Source organism: Octopus sinensis, linkage group LG20 (genome assembly GCF_006345805.1).
Source record: "Octopus sinensis linkage group LG20, ASM634580v1, whole genome shotgun sequence".
Taxonomy (NCBI): Eukaryota; Metazoa; Mollusca; class Cephalopoda; order Octopoda; family Octopodidae; genus Octopus; species Octopus sinensis.
The window spans coordinates 337,162-362,674 of NC_043016.1; the positions used below are offsets into that span (position 1 = coordinate 337,162).

At 36.4% G+C, this 25,513-nt stretch overlaps 1 protein-coding gene across 1 annotated transcript in view; it reads left to right on the top strand.

Annotated features, from left to right (window-relative positions):
- LOC115222558 (steroid hormone receptor ERR1-like) overlaps positions 1-25,513 on the top strand; it is a 165,527-nt gene that overhangs the window by 86,341 nt on the left and 53,673 nt on the right. The window contains exon 2 of the mRNA XM_029792831.2: positions 23,621-23,737. Within this exon, the coding sequence (XP_029648691.1) occupies positions 23,621-23,737 (117 nt within the window). The remainder of the gene's footprint in view (positions 1-23,620; positions 23,738-25,513) is intronic.

Below are 25,513 nucleotides of genomic sequence, written 5' to 3' on the forward strand. Positions count from 1 at the left end.
TTTTCTTGTGACTTTTGTTTAGATTTTGAAAACGACGAAAATATTTAAATAAATTACAAATAAAAAAATACCCCCACAACATCTTCTCCTTCTAGCTATCTCCACTTGCAACACATTCCTGTTTCCCCTCCATCTTCCGCTCTCACAATCTGTTGAACTTAACCACCCACTTTCCCTAACCAATCCTTAGTTGCATATATACACCTCCCTCTAATTTGGGTGTGTGCCACATCACATCTTCACCATTATATCTCTCCCCTTATCTCTCTCACTCTCTCTCTCTCTCTTTTTCTTTCCCTCCCTCTCTTCACTCTCACTCTTTTTCTCTCTCATACTGAGGTAGTCATGTATCTATTCTACTGCTAGACACTTATTTCTGTCCCTCTATACATACCCTAACTTCTCTTCAGCTGGTACAAAAGCCATCTCCCTCAATACTACTCCCCAACTCATTTGAAGGGTCTTGTCTTCCAAGTTACTTGGTGACCTCACTGGTGCTGGTGCTTCATAAAAAGTACCCAGTCCACTCTGTAAAGTGGTTGGTGTTAGGAAGAGCATCCAGTTGTAGAAATATGCCAAAAGTGCTTTCCTAAATGAACTTGCACTTCATCTTAATGACTCCAAAGAAGCTATAAGGTTGCACAAGTACTCAACTCTAAGTATACTTCATCTTGTTGCAGAAACGGCTGTAAGTTAACAAATTTATTTGCATTATTCCCTGTTCTGGTAGGGTTTGGTCAAGTATGGGGGCATGTGTCACTGCAGCACATTGTTTTTAACCTAGCTAGATCTGGCTTCTCATACCTACCATTACAATGTTATGCTAGAAATAGATAATTATATCAATGAAATCTTGAAGCAATGAGATAGTGCATGGTTGATAAGTAAAAACAATGTAGGTGAAATTGAGTGAAATTGCTCAAGTGGGTGAAATTAAGTGGTTATTGTCCCGCTTAATCTCTTACTTTTGGGTTCACCAAAATGTCTGTTTGGTTTTTGTCAACACTTGGCGTTAGGAAGGGCATCCAGCTGTAGAAACTCTGCCAAGTCAAGATTGTAACCTGGTGCAGCCATCTGGTTTGCCAACCCTCAGGCAAAATCGTCCAACTCATGCTAGCATGAAAAGCGGATGTTAAACGATGACAATGATGATAATGATGATGATGATAAACTTCAACCACTCCAATAAGTAGCTAACTTCAGCTTGTCCCTTGCACGTATGATCTGGTTAGATACTTGATGCTTCAGTCTGAATACTAAAGGGCTGAGAATTGTGAATGTCAGTTATAAGTTAGTTAAATTGCATGAATTTTTATCTGGTTTCCTTTCCGGGTTGTTGTTTAGATTAATCATACTGATAAACCCTGATCAAAGAGATATCTGATCAAAGCTATTCACACCATGACTAATCTGTCTTTCACATATGTAATCCTACATTGTAGGTATACATATATGGCAAATTTAACTTCTTGAAAAAAAAAAAATGATGAAAATCCTTAGCTGATTTTCAAATGTTATCGGCTTCTCATCAGAAGTGTTTACATCACTTGATCAACCAATCCCAGAGATATAAGCAACTGATCTGTTTATATACTCAACAAATCCGGTAACTCCACAGAAATGGGGCTAATAGTTTGAATAATATAAGTATTTAATGCTTATTTAATATCGGAATATCGGGGGCGTCTCAATAGGGAATATAAGGTCACAAATTATTATGGTATGATGAATGTAACTTCTATGTAACCTACTATATAAACGGAACAAATTTTCACTATTTCTCAAAGAATGAAAGAAATGATAATACATATTTCATACACTACTACATTGTGTAATGTCTCTGCTTTATTTAAGGATGTTATATGAGAGAGGTGATTAATGCTTTCTAGCAAGTTGACTGTAAGCTAATCTGTTGGCATTCCTGTTGTTAGTGGCTGCGATTCCATGCTGTTCTGTGATATAATACATGTGGATCCAATTTTAAAAATAGTCGGTATTTTGTTAAAGAAGATTTGGTATCTATTTTTAGCAAATTGATTTAGCTGCTATTGATCTGTTGGTGAACAATAAAATAAGAATTAAGAATTAATGTAGTTTAAATGTGAACAGAGTAGAAGATTATCCAGGTAAAATGCAGACAGTATGACTGCATTATATAGAGAGAGAGAGAAGGAGAAAAAGAAAATTAATTGATTTACAATTTTAATAGCTGTTCATTTGTCTTTTGTTATTCTTAATACAACAACAGGGTCATGTCACTGGAGAAGATACATAACTCTTGTTTTAATTAAACAACAAAGGGTTAAATTTGTCTGCAAGCTCAACACTTCTCTTCTGTTGGAGATTGTGTTGAAATCGGTGGAAGGATTTGCTTAGTTTTCAACATGATTTTACAACGTGTATTCCAGACATTTTGAGACTTCTTTAGGGGAGGTAGTTACAACTGTCCTAGATTATTGTTATTATCACGTGATTACATGACCGACCAGGCTATCAGATGTTGCTACACATCGCTGGTCACAATGCACTCTGCATTGTTTTAGCCTTCAAATGACGCCACCCCGCTGGCTATGCGAGCAGGCCAACAGAAGAAAGAGTGAGGGAAAGTTGTGGCGAAAGAGTACAGCAGGGATCACCACCACCCCCTGCCGGAGCCTCATGGATCCTACGACCGCAAGTCCGCTGCCCTAACCACTGGGCCATTGTGACTCCACTATTGTTATTATTATTATTATAGTATGTCATTACTGTACATCTAAATAAGCTGACCTGCCTCCTGTCGTTGTTCCAGATTGAAAGAGAGAGTTGTAACAGTACTTCGAACACATGCACTGTTAAACATTGATTGCCACAGCAGGATGTTTGGAAGCTTGCTGTACTCTTTTACTCTTTTTACTTGTTTCAGTCATTTTGACTGTGGCCATGCTGGAGCACCACCTTTAGCCGAGCAAATCGATCCCCAGGACTTATTCTTTGGAAGCCTAGTACTTATTCTATTGGTCTCTTTTGCCGAACTGCTAAGTTACAGGGATGTAAACACACCAGCATTGGTTGTCAAGCGATGTTGGTGGGGACAGACACAGACACACAAACACACACATGCACACACACACACACACACACACACACACATATATACACGACGGTCTTTCAGTTTCCGTCTACCAAATCCACACAGAAGGCTTTGGTTGGCCCAAGGCTATAGTAGAAGACACTTGCCCAAGGTGCCATGCAGTGGGACTGAACCCAGAACCATGTGGTTGGTAAGCAAGCTACTTACCACACAGCCACCCTTGTGCCTATGTTTTTTGTTAAACTGGGCAAAAATATTAGGGAAGCTTATGAAATGCTCCAGTCTGCTTATAGATTAACTTGCATGAGTCAAGCATCTACTTTTCGCTGGTACAAGAGGTCCTCTGAAAAGCACGTGATGATTTCATTTTTTGATAGTAAGGCTGTCATCTATATCCACATGGTTTTCTCTGGTCAGATGGTCAATAAGGGTTATTTTGTGGAAGTTTTGAGGGAGTTCAAGAAGAGATTTCATTGAAAAAGTCCAGAGCTCTTTCTCTTGAGTCAGTGGTACCTACACCAGACCACAGTTCCATCCTGATAACCAACTACTTGATAGAAATGGGCATCAAAACTATCCCTCACACTCCCTACAATCTAGACCTTGCTCCCTGTGACCTTTGGTCGTTTCCCAAGTTAAAGAGAAGATAAAGGAGGCTGTAGCAAGGTTTTGGACACTGGACTTCCACAGGGTCTTGATGAAGTGGCTGGATCACTTTGACAAGTACACTGAAGTTAGGAGATCCTACTTTGAAGGAGATTGTACTTCTTTGAATGTAAGGAACGCTGCTTCTGTAAAAGTCTCAAAACTTCTGAAATGTACCTTGTATAAGAGTCACTCACTTTATGATTGATTCAAATCTTTTACACATGAGTAATATCCTGAAAGATAGCCATTAATCAGTTGTATGAATGAGCTGGTAGCTTTTCTGTGTTTTAACTAATTCATTTAACCATTTTGATGCTAACCTGCCAGGTTCTTTGGTACAAGCTTCCTGCTTTAAAGCGATCTAAATTAAAAACCATCCATCAAAATTTCATGTTTGGAACATCAGCTTAATAACGAGGTTATTTTTCTAAATTTTTCATATTTTTTAAAATTGAAACAAAGATAGTGTATTTTAACAGAATTATGCTAACAAAAGTGTTAAAGAGTTCTAAATTAAAACCATACTTCAAAATTTCGTGATAATTTATGTTTCAAACACTGACTTAATAACAACAGAATTATTTCACTAAATTCTTCATTATTTTACTAAATTAATTGAAACAAAAGCAGTGTATTTCTGAAATATGGTAATAAAGTGATCTGAATTGAAACCTTCCATCAAAATTCTATGCTAATTTGTTTTACTAAATTCTTTATTATATTCATGATTAACTGAAATAAAAACAGTGTATCTCTCTATATATAAACGGCAAAATGTCTGTGTGTGTGTGTGTCCTTTATACAAATCCACAATTTTTCAGTTAGAGGGCTCGCACTTTCTATAGTCATTCAAAGCCGTCCAAGGGTGGTCTTGCACATCATTACATTTCCATAGTCACCCCGCAAAGCCATTAAAAAAATCAATAGAAGTGACTGTTTTGTGAATTTTCTATCCAAAACCCAATCAAAATGCCCGAAATTTGATACGCCAATTGAATGCCAGCTAGCTGTGTGTGATTGGTTGGAGATTTGGACAGTACTCACGTGTATGTGCGCACGCATGCACGCAGCTGTATATGCATGCACTAGTACTATGACTTGGTGTTGCCGGGTCATAGTGCTAGTTTTAAGATAAATATGGTAACGAAATGGTTAAGGACTTTATGTATTCAAGAGCTCGACTCTCTTTCCACTCTTGATCTAGCAGAGCACCAAGGATGTGACGACTGACATAAGAGAAAGTTGGACTGGTTCTAAGAAAATGTACAGAAAATGAAGCGTTCCCTTATTGCTTGTCCTTTAGAAAAGAACAGGTGCAGGAGTGGCTGTGTGGTAAGGAGCTAGATTACCAACCACATGGTTCCGGATTCAGTCCCACTGTGTGGCACCTTGGGCAAGTGTCTTCTACTATAGCCTTGAGCCAACCAAAGCCTTGTGAGTGGATTTGGTTGACGGAAACTGAAAGAAGCCCGTCGTATATATGTATATATATATATATATGCGTGTGTGTGTTTGTGTGTCCCCCTAGCATTGCTTGACAACTGATGCTGGTGTGTTTATGTCCCCGTTACTTAGCGGTTCGGCAAAAGAGACCGATAGAATAAGTACTGGGCTTGCAAAAGAATAAGTCCTGGGGTCGAGTTGCTCGATTAAAGGCGGTGCTCCAGCATGGCCGCAGTCAAATGACTGAAACAAGTAAGAGTAAAAGAGTAAAAAAAGAGAGAGTTCTCATTCAAGTCACATCCACTGTCTTAGAAGAAAGAAAAGAAAGAGGAAGGACATCCAGATATATTTTTCTAGAGTAGAGTCCACAGTGATCCGTAGGTAGGAGAGGTGCATCCGGAGGGTAAATATCCGAAAGAGAATCCGTAAAGGGTTGATAGAAAGTCCAGTGGAGAGGTTCGTGTGTGATAAGAAATGACAGGATCAACTGGTGCAACCATGTGAGCGTGTGATATATATATATATATATATATATATATATAGGGAGAGTTAATGAAAAAAAACAAGACGAAAGCAGGTGGTGTACAAAACAAACAGATGTATTAGTATAATGCTCAGGAATAAAAAAAAAGTCTTTTACGTTTCGAGCCTACGCTCTTCTACAGAAAGGGATACAGAAAAAAACAAGGAGAGAGAAAAAATGTGTAGTGGCTAACAATCTATACTGTCAATAAAGAATGGAAAATCAAAGTTGGTGTGTTTTTTATCATGTATTTTATTTGAAAGCATCATAATAATTCTGTTGTGTCTGTGGAGAGTCATTTTCTTTTTGTGCCTTTTAATTTAGCACACTCACCAGTAAAATTTCCACTTTTTAAAAAATTTTTATTGTCCTAAAATTTTCGTTGCGTCTTGTAACCTTTTCAATAATTTTGACTTTGTCTGTTATTGCAAGACACAACGAAAATTTTAGGACAATAAAAATAAAAAAAAAAAGTGGAAATTTTACAAAAAGAAAATGACTCTCCCCAGACACAACAGAATATGCTTCAACACATGAACTCACATAAAGAATCTTGCAAAGCAAATCCAAAAACAAAATATCATAATAATTCTTTTTGTTATTGGCACAAGGCCTGTAATTTCTGGGGAGGTGGGTAGTTCATTACATCGACTACAGTATTTGACTGGTATCTATTTTATCAATCCTAGCAAGATGGAATGCAAAGTCAGCTTTGATTGAATTTGAACTAAGAATGTAAAGGCAGATGAAATGCTGTAAAACATTTTGTCCATCATGCTAATAATAATAAATTAAAGATAATAATGGTTTCAGATTCTGACACAAGGCCAGCAATTTTGTGGGAGGAACGAGTCAATTACATTGACTCCTGTGCTCAACTGACACTTATTTTATCGACCTCAAAAGGATGAAAGTCAAAGTTGACTTTGGTTGTGTTTGAACTTAGGATGTGAAGGAAGGTGAAATGCCATGAAATGTTTTGTCCAGTATACTAATGATTCTACCAGTTTGCCATTTAAAAAAGCTGAACAGTCTTTTGGGCCAACCCAACAGATTTTATTAACCCTTCACAACATTCAGATTACTCTGTCAAATGTAATGCTTACTTATTCGCAATGTTTTGAATTAATCATGCATTATCTTGTAGGTTTTGACGATGTGACTGTTTATTTTTAGATTGACATTGTAGGGTGGGTATGAGAGGCTGGATCTGACCAATTTGAACACGAAATAGATAGAATATTTAGGCCAGATATGATCAGTTTAAATGCTGAAGGGTTAAAGGCAAAAAGGGTCCCTGTAGGGTTGTTGGTTTTATATCACAAACAGACTCGTTAGGCTAAATGTACAAATGTTAGTTCTACCGCCCAAATGTTGGTCATACTGATGATAACGATGATTATTGGTGGTGGTGAGGTTCTTATTAATGTTGATACTAATTTCTTCGTGACCTCGTTATTAAATTATCTTGTTCTCTCAGATGAAGTACTGCTATTTGATAAGATAAAGGCAACACTAACTTAAGTAGAATATGTCTTCATATATATATATATATATATATACATACATATACGTATATAAACACTTATACATATTTAAACACATACACAAGTTTATGAACATAACATACACAAACACACAAACAGGTGCAGCAGAGGCTGTGTGATAAGGAGTTTGCTTTCCAATTACGTGGTTCTGGGTTCAGTTCCACTGCATGGCACCTTGGGCAAGTGTCTTCTACAGCAGCTTTGGGCCCACAAAAGCCTTGCGAATGAATTTGATTGTTGAAGACACCCATGTAAAGAGGTGTACGCCCACCCTTGGATGGTTTTGAATGACCATAGAAAGTGCGAGCCCTCTAACTGAAAAATTGTGGATTTGTATAAAGGACACACACTCAGACAGACATTTTGGCGTTTATATATATAGAAATATGTGTATTGTCGGATCATCATCATTATTTAATGTCCTCCTTCCATGCTGGTATGGGTTGGATGGTTTGACAGGAGCTGGCCAGGAAGAAGACAGTGCCATGTTCTAGCCTCTGTTTTGGCATGTTTTGTCAAAATCCTTCATCTGAGAGGTGGGAGTTGAGGTGAGTAGTATTGTGCCTGGTGACATGGGGTTAGAATTTGAATAGAGGGACAGAAATAGATGTTTTGCAGTGGATGAGAAGAGAGAGAGAGAGAAATTGATGAAGATGTGATGGAGGGTACATTGATGTTACATAGGAGTGTATATAAATGAAGTGGAGCCAAGAATTGGATAGGGTGAATGGGTGGCTAGTTTGCAAGATTGCAAAAGGTGTATGGGAGATGGAGGGGAGACATAGGCAGAGAAAGGTTTATTTGGTGGATTCTGCCCTTAAGCAAGAAACATATCACAGTTTACTTTTCATCTAAGTTTACCAGATAATAAATAACCTTTTAAGTATCAGATTAAAAAGATAGGTATTTGAGGAGCTAAGTTACTGTGGCATGATTGTTCAGGCCATTAGTTTCTGACTATGGTGACATTACACCCTAGGGTGAAATGGTACCTCAGTTAAGGGTGTGATGAATTTTGAAATTTAAATAACGTAATTGACAAAAAATGTTAGTAAGCGTGTCATGTACCTGAAACATAGGGAGATAAGGTGAGAAGGTCACAAAATGATTAGGTAAGACTGTTTTAGATTGTTGAAATTTTGCTTTGGCAAGCTGGCAGAATCATTTGTAAATCAGACAAAATACTTAAAGGCATTTCTTACAGTTTTATACTGCTGAGGTAGATTTTGCCTGTCATCCTTTCAGGGTTGATAAAATAAGTACCTATCGGGTACTGAGATCAATGCAATTGATCTACCCCCTCCCCCAAAATTGCTGACTTTTGCGCCAAAATTTGAAATCATATTATTTATTATTATTGAATGAGAGAGCAGCACATGCCATCATAGTGACACTGGGGTACAAATAAACAAAACCCAATAAACCCATCATGACTACCTGTCTGATAAGGATTCACCAGGCACATGCATCACAATCAGATGTGTGTGACATGTTCATCTTATATTGAGACAAACAATGCGTAACCTTGCAGATGGGACACAGCTAGAATTTTCTTCAGGTTGAGTAGCCCATCTTATTCAAAAGGTCCCTGAATAAGTTTTGTTTTAGGGATGATGACAAAACACCCATATTTCCTGAGGTGAATTATTCAAACTCCAAAGCATTCCTCTCTTAACACATGGCTATGATGCTCCCCTACTACTCCTGCTTGTGATCAAAGATGCACATACTGTCAGCCACTAAGGGCTGGTTATGGTCTAACAACTGACAAGCAAATCTGACCTCAATAGAATTTGAATGTGGAATGTAAAGCTGGAAGAAATGGTGCTCAGCATTTTGTTCTGTATGCAAACAATTCTATCAACCTGCCTTATATAGGACCATATAATTATTGGTTGCTTGGTTACAAAAGCACTTTTCTAGGACATCTCTGAACATTGATCACAAAACCTCATGATTGTAAAGAAAACAGGTTCATAATCACTCGGTGAAGCCTGCACCCGAGGGAGGATTTGGTTGCTATAACTAGCAGGTTGCACAAGCAATCATATTGAGTGTGAGATGTTGGCTGTGCCACAAAGTAAATAGATTAGGTTTATTGTGATAACAGCTCTAGAAATGCTGATATTCTTGATTAAGAATCTTATCAGCTCACCTCTTCAGTTTTATTTAACCATTGGTTGAGCTAATTTTAAATATAAACATACACAAATATATACATACATATGTACACACACACACATACGAACACATACATATATACACATACATGTATAAAGTACATATAAATATATATGTATATGTATATATTTAATATATACATACATACATATCTATCTATCTAATTTATATATATATATATATATATGTATATATTTAATATATATATAATATATATTTAATACACACCTGAAAGAGCTACTAATAGTTTCATGCTTTTATGATACTTTAAGTAGGCATATTTATAAAATACAACCATGTATCTCCAATCAATCTTCAGGCTCTGTTTATGCATTAGATATAAATTAAAAACTAGGATGCTGGACAGTGAGAAAATGAGAAAACATGAGAAGGAAAATGTGAAGAAGGTTGATGCAGATAATGGAACAAGAAGAAAGAAGTGGAAGCAAAAAAAAACCCACCAAGATCCCTGTTCTCTCCTGATTGTAGAAATCACAACTGACAAAATAAAAGAAACTATGTGAAAGTCTGTGAGACAGCGACTCAATCCTGAATGAAACTTGTCCATATGTTTGCACCTGCTAAAATTTCAGATCTGGAATTATTCATTGTGTTGGAATTCTTGGGTCTAAAGAGAATATGTGATGTTTCTGCTATGGATAAGTTGCATTTCTTACACCCTAAACCTCACATTAGCAGTAGATCAAAACACTGTACCAAGGCTCTACCTCATTTCCCTGGTTGGCTAGCATTCATGTGCATCTATTTTTGAAACAGCTGTAAGAAACCATCTGCACAACTTCTTACTTCCTTTCCCTTATGACCTATGCACTTGTAACAACTCAACCATTATGTTTAAGTATATAAATGGCATGAGCTAACCTGATGCTGGTTGTTTTGGTGGTCATACTTTTATTTTGCGCAAGCACACACACACACACACACAGCACCCAGTACTCTCTGTAAAGAAGTTAGCATTAAGAAGAGAATCCAGCCATAGACACCTAGACACCATGCCAAAGATGAAATTAGATCCTGATGCAGTTCTGCTGCATGTCAGTTCTCTGTCAAACTGTTTAACCTATGCTGAGGTTAAATGATGATGAAGATTACAGTGACATACATACATACATATATATATATATATATATATGTATATATCATGTGATCATGTGACCGACCAGGCTATCAGATGTTGTTACACATTGCTGGTCACAATGCGCTTCGCATTGTTTTAGCCTTCAAATGACGCCACCTCGCTGGCCAAGCGAGCAGGCCAACAGAAGAAAGAGTGAGAGATGGTTGTGGCGAAAGAGTACAGCAGGGATCGCCACCACACCCTGTCAGAGCCTCGTGGAGTTTTTAGGTGTTTTTGCTCAATAAACACTCACTCTTGGAATCGAAACCATGATCCTACGACCGTGAGTCCACTGCCCTAACCACCGAGCCATTGCGCCTCCATATATATATTTGTGTATATGTGGATGTATGCTTTACTAGTTTCTTTCATTATACTGTGGCCATACTGGGGAACCATCTTGAAGAATATTTGTCAAATGAATTGACCTCAGTACTTACTTATTTTTTATGAAGCTTGGTACTTATTTTATCAGTTTCTTCTGCTGAACTGCTAGGTTACAGGAACATTAACACACCAACACCGGTTGTCACTTTGTGGTGGGGACAAACATATACATAAAGACACACACACACACACACACACATACATATATACAGTGATTACTCCATTTTCACAGATAATTGCCATCTCCTTACATTTCCTCGTTGTCAATGGCATTTCTGACTTTCCATCCATGACTTCTCGGATGAGTATTCATCATGCTGTGGATGGGCATGTTTTGAAGCAGAGGTGACAGATGAAAGTTTTAACTAATCCGGGTGTTTCCAGATGACTGCTTCCATAGCCATAAGACATTCAGTTGATGGAACAACAAATAAGGTGATTGTCAAGAGACACCTGTATATCACTGGATTATAAGGGATAAATGCTTGTCACAAAATACTAATCACAGGGACTCATACAGTAATATATATGTATATAAACTTACATGCATAGACTTATATACAACCTTCTTTTCACCAGCATGTCAACAAATGTCTCCCACTAACACCACTATCAAGTATCAAGTGCTTACTATGGATTTTTGGGTAGTGTTGGTGGGTGGATAGGGAATATAAATGGGTGTCTCCCAGAACACTGACTTGTCTGCAAGATAAAGACAAGTGTACCACACCTGTCTGAGTGCTTGGAATGTAAAGAGTAAGAAGAAATAGCACAGCTCATCTTGTCTGCCGTGCTAAAGATTTTGCCAAATTGGTGTTCATTCTACAAATTCAGTCTCACAGAACACAGACACTTCCTAAATTTACAGAAGATATCTCAGCCTGATGTATGTGTGTATGTGTGTTGTGTATAGATAGATAGCCATACATATATGTATATACACACACACACACAACATATATACATACATACATATATATATATATATATATATATATATATATATATATATAGATAATAGATAGATAGATAGATAGTGCTTTTTACATGCCACCAGCATATAAAAAGCACCTACTACAATCTTGGAGTGATTGATATTAAGAATGGCATCCAGCTGTAGAAACTATGCAAATCAGACTGACACTTGATGCTTACCAATTCCAGTCAAACTGTCTAACCCATGCCAGCATGGAAAACGAACGCTAAATGATGATGTTCATGATAGATTGGTAGATAGAGAGACAAGCAGGCACACACACACACACACACACATATATGTTTAAATCTGTTTTTTCTATCTTATTACTTGATTTGGTCATTAGACAATGGCCATGCTGGGCTGGACACTTTGACTGAGGGCTGGCAAGCCAGAAGATTGCACCAGGTTCCAATCTGATCTGGCAAAGTTTCTACAGCTGGATGGATGTCCTTCCTAATGATAAGCACTCCAAGAGTGTAGTGGGTGCTTTTTTCATGCCACCAGCACAACGGCCAGTCAGGCGGTACTGGGATCAACCATGCTTGAATAGTGCATTTTACATACCACCAGCATGGGCAACAACCACACTCATATATATATATATATATAATCATAATAAGCAACAACGATATTCAAGGTAGTGTAGTACAATTGTTTCATGCTACTTCATTTTATTAAACGCTGTAAGTATTACATCAGTTTTTAAATGTTGAGCAATCTTCAGCCACATATAGAATTTTTTAATTAAATGGACAATGTACATTTTTATACTTATTTCATTTGCCAACATTATACACACTCATACACACACATGCACACACACATATATCTGTGTGTTTGGTGTAATTAAAGGTATGTTATGTTCAAGGTATAGGTCACAAAACAAGGCTGAAACTGTTCAAGACATTGGTCTGACCAGTTCCACTCTACAGATTGGAAAACTGGAAAGTGACAAAAATGGAAGGAAAAAAAAATAATGGACAGCTTCCAGTTCAGGTGCTTAAGGAGAATACTTGACATCAAGTGGCTGCAAAAGATGTCAAATTCTGAGTTCAATTCTGCTGCTGAGATTGACTCCTTTCATCTTTTTTTTGGGGGTGGGGGTGATAAATTAAGTACCAGTTAAACACTGGGGCTGCTATAATCGATGAGTCTTCTCCCTCTAAATTTCAGGCCTTGTGCCTTTAGAATGGATTATTATAATTTGGTAATTTCTACTGCATCACCTGCCCTACCTTTGTGTTGCTCAGGTGTGTGCAGCATTGAGTGTTCTCTTTTGTTGTTGTTGTTGTTGTTAGGTATTTAAAAGAAAATCAAGTATTTTATTTATTTACTAGCACTATGACCCTGCAATGCCAGGTCATAGTGCTAGTGCATGCATATACAGCTGCATGCGTGCACACATACACGCGAGTACTGTCCAAATCTCCAACCAATCACGTACAGCTAGCTGGCATTCAATTGACGTATCAGGTTTCAGGCATTTTGATTGGGATTTGGGTAGAAAATTCACAAAAAAGTCACTTCTATTGATTTTTAATGGCTTTGCAGGGTGACTGGGAAAATGTAAAGATGTGCACGACCACCCTTGGATGGTTTTGAATGACCATAGAAAGTGCGAGCCCTCTAACTGAAAAATTGTAGATTTGTATAAAGGACATATACACACACACACAGAGTCAGACAGACATCTTGTCGTTTTTATATATAGAGATTTCTTTTCATGATATAGCATTGTGACCGAGTAAATTGCAGTGAGAAATTATTTAAAAAACATGATCTGAATTGATTATTCAAACATTGTAGTTGGTAAGGAGTATCAAAAAAAAAAAAAATCAGAGTAAATATTTATCCAATAAACAAACTTTGAGATTAGCTCAAATATATTTGTGACACATTTTAACTTCTAAAGTGATTTCATTGCAGTTTACTGTGGTGGAAAAAATTCTCATTGATAGTAAATTTGTAAATACACAATTACTATCTCAGCAGTACCCTCCCTGGCTTATTAATCCTTTCATTACGAACTGAGTTGAAACTGGCTCTGGCTCTGTAGTACAAATGTCTTGTTTTCATAAGTTCTAAATTAAAATCTTCCACCAAACCTTAGTCACAATTTATGTTCCTAACACTAGCTTAATGATTAAGTTATTTTACTAAATTCTTTGGTATATTTAAAATTAATTGAAAGAAACACAAAACATCTCAGCAGAAATACAGTAACAAAAGGGTTAAGCCTTCATAATTTTCTAGGGAGCCAAGTGGGAGGGGGGGATCCACTGAATTGATATCTTTTATCTTTTACATGTTTCAGTCATTTGACTGTGGCCATGCTGGGGCACTGCCGTGAAGGGTTTTTAGTCAAAGAAATCGACCCTAGGACTTATTTTTTTTTAAAGCTTAGTATTTATTGTATTGATCTCTTTTATCAAACTGCTAAGTTATGGGAGTGTAAACATGCCGACACTGGTTGTCAAGTGGTGATGAGGGAAGACAAACGCACACACACACACACTTATAAACAATAGGCTTCTTTCAGTTTCCATCTACCAAATCCCATCACAAGGCTTTGGTCAGCCTGTTGGTATAGTAGAAGATGCTTGACCAAGATGCCACACAGTGAGACTGAACATGGATCCATGTGGTTGAAAAGCAAGTTTCTTACCACACAGCTATGCCTGTGCCTATATATACATACATACATTCATATATATATATATGTGCCAGTGGCACATAAAAGGCACCATTCGAGTGTAATCGTTACCAGCTTCGCCTTACTGGCACTTGTGCCCCGTGCTAGTAGGGTGCAAAGAGTACCCTCCGAGCGTGATCGTTGCCAGAGTGGCTAACTGGCTTCCATGCCGGTGGCATGTAGGAGGCACCATTCGAGTAGGATCGTTACCAGCATCGCCTTACTGGCACTTGTGCCGTTGGCATGTGTAAAAAGATTCAAGTGAGGTCATTGCCAGTACCGCCTGACTGGCCCCCATGCTAGTGGCACATAAAAGCTACACTCCCAGTGTGGTTGGCGTTAGGAAGGGCATCCAGCTGTAGAAACTCTGCCAGATCAAGATTGGGGTCTGGTGCAGCCATCTGGTTCACCAGCCCTCAGTCAAACAGTCCAACCCATGCTAGCATGGAAAGCGGACGTTAAATAATGATGATGATGATGATATAATCCTTACTCATGTTCAGTTCACCACTGGATGAAGGCCTCAGTTTGTTCTTTCCACCAACCACGATCTGTTTTTCTCCTCCATGTTTGGATATCATCAAAGAATTTAACATAGTTTTCATTCCAGCTTCTGCATGGTCTTCACTCCTTTTTTTTTTTTCTGGGATTGGTTGTTCAAACATGTTGAAAGATGAATGAATGATAAATGAAATTAATAAAAGATAAAAAAAAATACCTATCATAGGTATTTTCTCTCTTGTTCAACATAAGGTCAACCGACTTATTTACTTTTACATGTAAAACATAAGCAAACGAAAAAGCACTCAGCATATTTTTAAGATATTTCCACCTATATTCACACAGAAGTGATGGGAGCAGGTTTGAATTTTCCTGAGCCTTACAGTGTCTTTCATAGCATGTATACCTAACACGTTTCATGGATGAATGAACAGAGACTACCAAAAAACCTCTTTGAAACAAAACTTTACGGTTGAACTGGTGTCAAAAATATAAAAAAAAAAGCAAAGAAAATATCCTCAAAAACTACCAAATAAAAACCTGCCAGTTGTATATTCAGTTGCATTTTTACATTTTACATTTCCCATACAAATATTCTTTAATTTTCAGAACGTTCTTTGCAGAACACGTGTGCATAGAAATGGAATATTTTCCTTTGAAATCAAGTTGCTCTCTATTGCTTTTCCATTGGTTTTCTGTTGCTAGAGCTCATTTATAAAAATAGGAATTGATTTTTATAATATAAATATGCCTTGTTTTACATCACTTTTCTTTTCATTTTTGCTCTTTTCTTCTCGTTTCTTTTTCTCTTGGAGATTTACATTCTTGTCAAATAATTGACATCAGAATGCTTAGGAGGATGATACATTCTTCATTCTGTGCTTTTTTCTAAAAACTATTATAAGACTAAGCGGATTAGGGATTCGATATGATGTTGTTAACTAGATGATTCAACGTTGCTTGTAGAATTCAAAGATGTCTTATTTTAAGTATTGATAAATTACAAAATATTTTGAAGAAATATACATACATATTCTTTTATTTGTTTCAATCACTTGATTGCAGCCATACTGGAGCACCACCTTAAAAGGTTTTAGTCAAATGAATCGACCCCAGGACTTATTTTTTAAAGCCTAGTACTTATACTATCAGTCTTTTTTGCTGAAGCAGTCACAGAAAACAAACACAGACACAAAGACACACACATAGATATATACATATATACACACACACACATGCACACATATGCGCATGCACGCACGCACATATATAGATGTGAGTATATCTTTTGTCGTCTGGTTGTTTCAGTTATTGACCGGTGGCCATGCTGGAGTACTACCTTGATGCTTTTACTTGAGCAAATAGACTCCAGTACTTTTTTTTTAAAGTCTGGCATTTATTCTATCAGTCTTTTTGCTGAAGTTACTCACCAATACCTTGCAGTGGTGGGGGACAAAAACACATACATACATGTATATGTGTGTGTGGGTGTGTGTATAATTATATATAATAATATAGTGATATATATATCATCATACATATTTATAATATATATTATATATATATATATTATATATAATATACATCATCATCAACATGTTTGAAAGAACAAAATCTTATTTTGTGCAAAATTGTATATTTTTATTATCATGACTTTAATATATTCCTTAATTCTGCAAAACAAATCTTATGTGTTTTTCATCTTTTCTCTTTCTGTATATATGTATGTATATATATATATATATATATATATCTATATATATATATATATATTATATATATATATATATACATATAAATATACATATACATTCATATATACATATATATATATATATAGATATATATATATATATATATATCTATATATATATATATATATAAAATTAAGGATAAAATTACTTTAAAGATTCTATCAAGTGGCCAGTGTGAAATATATATTTATATATATACACACATACACATATTTTCCTTTCCCATTCCCACCCCCATTTTTTCCCTTTGCCTTTCTCTCCATTTTCCTCCCTTTCCTTTTCCCATTTTCCTTTCCCCATTGTCTGTCCCTTTTTACTTTCCCCTCTTTTTCCTTCTTCCTCTTTTTCTCTTCCAAGTTACTTGGCAAACCTCACTAGCACTGGTAACACAAAAGGAAAAGCACTCAACACATTCTGTGAAAGGGTTTGGTATTAGGAGGGGGTGTGTGGTGCAGCTGTGTAGAAACCCTGCCAAAGGCTGACATCAGAGCTCGATGTGGCCCTGTGTGGCTCACTAGCTACTGTCAAACCATCCAACCCATGCCAGCTTGGAAGGCTGATGGTAATTGATAATGGTGAACGATAATGATGATGATGATGATCAAACGACAAGCGGCGAAGCAACAAAAACAAAGAAAAAGGCAAACAGACTCACAGACAGACAGACAAACAGAAAATACTTTTGATGTTGTTGTTGTTGTTGTTTTTTTGTTTTTTTTTCTCTCTCTGCAATTCAGAAGCAGAAGCAAGAATATAAGATATTCATACACTCAGCTCTTCATAGATTCATGTTATATCAATAGTTCACAAATCAGTTGTTATTGATTAATAATTGAAAGTACTTATACTACCCAACAAAAGTAGTTTTGCCAGATTTTTTTTATTTACTTATTTATTTTATTCATTCCTTCGTTTATTAGGTTATATATATATATATATATATATACACACACACACACACACACACACACACACACACACACACACACACATACACACACACATACACACACACACACACACACACACACACACACACACACAAGTATGTTAACATATGATGGTGTGTCTGTGTGTATGATGAGTGTGTGTGTGTGTGTGTATATATATTAGCACTGTATTGACCAGACTATCAGATGTTATACATCAATGATCACAATGCTCTTCCGATTCTTGATTGCACCCTTCTTTTCCATCTTGGTCCAAATTGTTTAACTAAATCATCTTCCAATCGTTGTGGAGACCTTCCAAGTAGCCTTTTCCAATCTCTCAGATACCTATTGCTTTATTACCCACAAGGGGCTAAACATAGAGGGGACAAACAAGGACAGACATAGGTATTAAGCCAATTACATCGAGCCCAGTGCGTAACTGGTACTTAATTTATTGACCCCAAAAGGATGAAAGGCAAAGTCGACCTCAGTGGAATTTGAACTCAGAATGCAGTGGCAGACGAAATACCTATTTCTTTTCTACCCACAAGGGGCTAAACATAGAGGGGACAAACAAGGACAGACATAGGTATTAAGTCGATTACATCGACCCCAGTGCGTAACTGGTACTTAATTTATCGACCCCGAAAGGATGAAAGGCAAAGCCGACCTCGGCAGAATTTGAACTCACAACGTAACGGCAGACGAAATACCACAAAGCATTTCGCCCAGCGTGCTAACGTTTCTGCCAGCTCGCTGCCTTTCAATCTTTCAGATACCACTTGACAACTGCATGGGTTCAGCTGCTTGCTATCTACGAACATTGTGACTTGTCTGACCCAGAAGGACTTGTACATTTGGTATTCTGTGATCACATTGTTTACTCCACTCCATTCTCAAATCATCTCATTTCAAATATGCTTGTGTAATGATATTAATGCCAACCACTTTGAGAATGAAATGGGTGCTTTTTACATGCCACTGGCACGGGCTAGCTTTCCTTTTCTTTGTTTCAGTCATTTGGTTGAACAAATCAACCCTAGGACTTATTCTTTTGTAAGCCTAGAACTTATTCTACCGGTTTCTTTTGCTGAACCGCTAAGGTATGGGGACGTAGACACACCAACATCGGTTGTCAAGTGACGGTGGGGGGACAAACACAGACACACAAACTTACATACATACATATATATATATATACATATATCACCATGATCACTGTGACCGAACAGGCTATCAGATGTTGCTACACATCGCTGGTCACAATGTGCTTTCCATGGCCCTTTGCATTATAATACAAAAGGCTTTTGTATACATACTGATATATATATATATATATACTAGATGTATCCGCCACGACCCATTGTGTCACAACCACTGCAAGTTGATAATGCTGATGCACAGTAGGAAAGGGAAAAATACTATTTTGAACTTTATGCAATAAAATTCTTAAATAATACAGTTCTCTTGTCTTTGGTGTGACAACATAAACATGAGCAAGTGTTCTTCTTTGATAATGTTCAAATAGTCTTCAACTTTTTACCTTGCTTTCTTCTTTGCCGTTTTTTGTTACTGCCATTCCAACTGTAATATATGGGTACTTCAGCATAAAGTAATGTTTTTGCAAAGTGATCATTGATGCACAATGAAAAGAATTCTGTCGTATGTTGTTCATTGACAGTCATATATATCCTCATTATTTCTGAGCAGTATTTTTTATTCATCAACATCAAAAATCAAAATCAAATAGAAATTGTAGTTGTAATACCCATGCTGGTGGCACGTAAAATGCACCATCTGAACGTGACCGATGCCAGCACCGCCTTGACCGGCATCTGTGCCAGTGGCATGTAAAAAGCACCCACTACACCCACGGAGTGGTTGGCATTAGGAAGGGCATCCAACTGTAGAAACACTGCCAGATCAGACTGGAGCCTGGTGCAGTCTCCTGGCTTCACAGACTCTGGTTGAACCGTCCAACCCGTGCTAGCATAGAAAGCGGACGTTTAACGATGATGATGATGATGACGATGATGGCGACGACGATTCTTTATTCATCAGGTAGATGGACTTGCAGTCTCACTATTGCAGATGTTCCCTTTCATGAATTGAAAATCCTAAAATGGATGCAACTGCTTCAGATGGTCCGTATACCTACTCGTTAGATACTGACTAATTTCGTTATCATTGTTCATTTCAACAGCAGCTTAGTCATTTCCTTTCAGCATGTACTTGATGACATATTTACTGAGGCAACGATTTCAATGTTGCAATGACATTTGAATGCTCTTAGAAAAAGTTTCATTATAAAATACAACTCATTTGTTGCTGTTTGTTTTCCCATTATTATGTGATTCAACTCCTTCCATCACAACTTTGTCCTTCATCTATAAAGAGATAATCTCTCTGTTTTTCTACCTTTTGATTAAGATGATAAAGATAAGTATTGTATTTTAAATAAAATAGTAATTATGTACCTGTAATTCCAAAAATATCACATAAAAATTTCAGTCCATGGTACTCGAAAATTATATAAATGATTAAGGGAAGAAAAAGGAAAGTAAGGAAAAAGCACAGAAAATGGTTAGCTGCGATGGCTCTTTGAAATGTCAACATTTTCAATTCCATTATTTTTCTTAAAGTTGGAAATGACTATTTTATTTGTAATCTTTATCATCTTCATCAAATGGTAGTAAAACAGGCAAACTTTTTAGTATAATATATATATATATATATATATATCACCGTGACCGACCATGCTATGAGATGTTGCTAAACATCGCTGGTCACAATGCACTTCACATTGTTTTACCCTTCAAATGATGCCACTCTGCTGGCTAAGTGAGCAGGCCAACAGAAGAAAGAGTGAGAGAAAGTTATAATAATAATAATGCACCCGCTGCCAGAGCCTCATGGAGCTTTGGGTATTTTTGCTCAATAAACACTCACAACGCCTGGTCTGGGAATCGAAACCGCGATCATACAACCGTGAGTCTGCTGCCTTAACCACTGGGCCATTGCGCCTCCACACACACACACATATATATATATATACATATATATATATATATATATAATATATATATATATATATTATATATATATATATATATATATATATATATATATATATATATATATGTATTGTGTGTGGTGTGTATTATATATATATATATATATATATATATATTATATATATATATAATATGTGAAATAGAAAGATGAATAATCTTGTAGTAGATTAATCAAAAGTTTAACCGATACCTTAGTAGCAAAAATCACAGCAGTGAACATTATTCAATCGGATTTTGGTAATTTGTGCCTTTCGAAACACGTGTAGAATGAAATAAAACGATTTCTGTTCAATCTGCGTTCAGCTCCATTTCTTCAATTCACCAATATATATATATATATATATATACATACACACACACACACATAAAAGCAAAGACTGAAATATGTGGTACCATTTTAATTCTGTGTTACATATGTTTCATTACAAGATGAGAAATAAATTTTATGAATATAGATATCAATATTGATAACAATATGAATATAGTAAATTCATGATTGAAATATACATACATGTATAAAACTTGTAGGATATCTGCTAATTGTAAATCTTCTCGCTAGAATATGCAGATGCACTTTCCAATTGGCACAGCCTGAATTATGATCTCATGTGTGTGTGTGTGTGTGTGTGTGTGTGTATGTGTGTGCATATATGTATGTATGTATGTATGTATGTATGCATGTATGTATGTATATGTATGTATGTATGCATGTATTAAATGATGCAGGTATGGACATACGTTCAAAGCTAGGCAAAACAAAACTTTTTATTCACAAAAAATAGTCACAAATGTTGTACCCAGTGGGACATATATATTTACCCATAAATGCAGTGAGCTGGCAGAAACGTTAGCTTGCTGGGCGAAATGCATAGCCGTATTTCGTCTGCTGCTACATTCTGAGTTCAAATTCCGCCGAGGTTGACTTTGCCTTTCATCCTTTCGGGGTCAATAAATTAAGTACCAGTTACGCACTGGGGTCGATATAATCAACTTAATCTGTTTGTCTGTCCTTGTTTGTCCCCTCTGTGTTTAGCCCCTTGTGGGTAGTAAAGAAGTATGTATATATTTACCCATTATTCATTTTATCATAAAATGAAAAACTTTAGGTTTTAGTTTATGAAAGTTTACAGGTTGATCATTATATTTATTGATAATATTTTTCATTATTTACAACTTGAAATGACCACTCTTTGTTTTTACCATCGCCCTTAATCTTTTCTCAACAGAAGTGCATGACATTTTCATCACCTCTTTACCATTATCCTCAAGTTCCCTTTTGGATTCTCTTCACCCTCTATTGATAGCTTCAGTGATTTTCCTGCTACGAACTGTCACTATATTTTTACTCAAGAAAGTACCCTGGCACCTACACCCAATTTAACAAAGGGTTGGTCCAAGAAACATATTTGTAGGGTTTTTTTACAAGTCCATTTGGCTTCCTTCAAGCCCTGTTATCAATCCTAGGATTTTGCAATGTCGCCCATATTGGAAGTGGCAATATCATACTCAAATGTGTCAAGCCAAAAAGAAGCTCTTAAAATGTTGTGATCCATTTTGAATAAAAAAAAAGGTGGTGAAGAAGTGGAAAAATGTGGAAAAAGAGTAAGGGCTATGATGAAAGCAAAAGGTGACCATTTTGAATTGAAAATACATGTAAAATATTTGCGTTAAGTGTAACACTCAACCTGTACCTTTTCATAAACCATAACTTAGAACTATTATATGATTAAATGAATAACGAGAGAATGCATATACTGCACCTTGTGTAACGTTTTCAACTATTTTCATGAATAAGAATGTTTCAACTTTCGTCTGAATAATGGTTAAATGTTTATACAGCTCCCAATAAAGAACTGTGAGGTGATAAAACAGTTGAATGTTTGCAGAAAAAACTGTTCTTAATGTATGGAAAAAATTTCAGGAGTGAGGAGTGGCTGCGTGGCACCTTGGGCAAGTGTTTTCTACTATAGCCTCGGGCCGACCAAAGCCTTGTGAATGGATTTGGTAGACGGAAACTGAAAGAAGCCCATTGTATATATGTGTATATATGTATATATATATATATATATATCTATATGGGTGTGTTTGTCCCCCCAACATCGCTTGACAACCGATGCTGGTGTGTTTACATCCCCGTAACTTAGCGGTTCGGCAAAAGAGACCGATAGAATAAGTACTAGGCCTACAAAGAATAAGTTCTGGGGTCGATTTGCTGGACTAAAGGTGATGCTCCAGCATGGCCACAATCACATGACTGAAGTAAAAGAGTAAAAGAGTAAATACAAGCAACCTTGCCAAATCCAATTCCAGAAGAATCATTGAAGCCATCAATAAGAGTTTGAAGAGAAATTCACGAAGGAGCAAGAAGATGACGAAAGGGGTAGCAATGCAGCTGATAAAAGATTAAGAGTTAATAGTGAAAGCAAAGGGTGGCCATTTTGAATTGTAAATATATGTAAAATATTGTCACTAAATATAACAATCAATCTGTAAATTTTTCTTTAATCAAATCATAAAACATTTTACACTATGATAAGATGAGTAATCGGTAAGTATATATGGCACTCCCAATACACTAATATACCCACCTATATATATATACAGGTATTTTGCCAGTCCTAGAAATTAAGTTGCGGTAGAGGAAATTCTGCATTGTCAATATACACAATTACATATTCATACAGTTCTATACTCACCCATATATATTCTGAATATACATTTTTTTTCTTTTTGTTTTCCTACATTTAGGTAACATTGAATATTCCTGTCCAGCCAACAGTGACTGTGAAATAACAAAACGAAGGCGAAAAGCTTGCCAAGCATGCCGATTTCAAAAATGTTTAAGTGTAGGCATGCTACGAGAAGGTATGTACCTGCTTTATTTTTATTTTTTTCCATAGAAATTATTAAATTTTACAAGTGAAAAAAATAAGAATGGAAACTAAAAATAAATAAATTATTGCATAAAATATAAAACAAAATATAGATTATTTTTTCATTAATTTTTTTCAATTCTGGATTCAGTTTGGATTTCTGTTTTCTGTGTCTACCTGCATGCTTGCCTGTCTCCCCACCTCTCTCTCCCTCTGCCTTTCTTGCTCTCTCCACCTTTCTTTCATCTCTGACTTTCTTTCATCAGTCAAGTCCCAGAAGTCATGACTATTTCGGGCAGTTACTCTTGAGGTGGTTCGATCTGGTTGTCCCCAACAAATCTAGGCTAAGAGCATTAGACCCCTTTGTAAGAAAGCTAGTGTATGTGTATGGCAACAAAAACAAAATCAAAAACAAATAAGCAAAAAGCAGAAAACATGGTACATAATTACGAATACAAACAACAAGAAATAACAACAGGTGTCTTTCGACTGAGAATGAATCAAATTAAGCTGGCATGTATGAAGTGAAAGCCTAAAGGCAGGAAGATAGGAGATGAACACAAGAGGTGTTGATGGTCCGCAGTCAGGCCAAGAAAGAAAGATCATGGCTGGCCGGACACAGGTCACATGGAAGGAGGAGAGATGGGTAGGAGACAGTGGGATTAAAGGATTAGAAAAAAATTAGAGACAAAGAGAAAGGTATAGGGGAGATAAATGAGTGGGAAATAGTGAGAGTTAATGAAAGAGAGGGCCAAGAAATGTGAGAGATGGGGAGCAAGAAAAAGGAAGGTAAATGAGAGGGGGAATAAACGACATACATACATACATACACATCATCATCATCGTTTAGCGTTCGCTTTCCATGCTAGCATATCTATATTTATATGTAGGGAGAGTTTACGAAAAAACCAAAAGACAAAGACAGGTAGTGTACAAAACAAACAGATGTATTAGTATAACACTCAGGAATAGAAAAAGTCTTTTACGTTTCAAGCCTACGCTCTTCTACAGAAAGGGACACAGAAAAAAACAAGGAGAGAAAAAAATGTGTGTAGTGGCTAATGATCTATCATGGCGATGTATATTTCTTTATATGTGTGTGTATTTTTGTGAATAAGAAAGTTTCAATTTATGTCTGAATGGTGTCCTTCCTAACGCCAACCACTTTAGAGAGTGTACTAAGTGCTTTTTACATGGCACCAGCATCAATAATAAGGTCACTAAGTAACTTGCAAGACAAAAACTTCTCAAATGAAGGGGCAAGTAGTGTTGAGGGAGGTGACTTTGATGTCAGGGGACGAGAGTATGAATAGCGGGATAGAAATAGGTGTCTTGTCATAAAGGAGATACACGGCTATCTGGCTATCTGCTATCTTGGATGGAGAGAGAAAGAGAGAGAGGAAAGAAGGAAGAGAGAGCTAGCTGTAAAAAAAAGAAACAGAATGGTAGGGGTTTGTATGCCTTTGATCTACTAAATCAGAAATGAATGAAGGCTACACTACAACAGCAGCTCATTACATCACATGGAGTGAAGATATTCAACAATTCTTCATTATTCTGTTATTAAATTCATGACCTGCTAATTATAATTGTCCTAGATTTCTTAAACATTATCTTACTCTGTTGTTTTTTTTTTTATATTTTATTTATTTATTTATTTTTTTTTTTTAATATCCTGTTACAGTATGCCTGCATGATAATTTGACTATCAAATTATTACTTGTTTCTAGCTCAGATCTTTTTAACCCTTTTCACTTTTCTCTTTCTG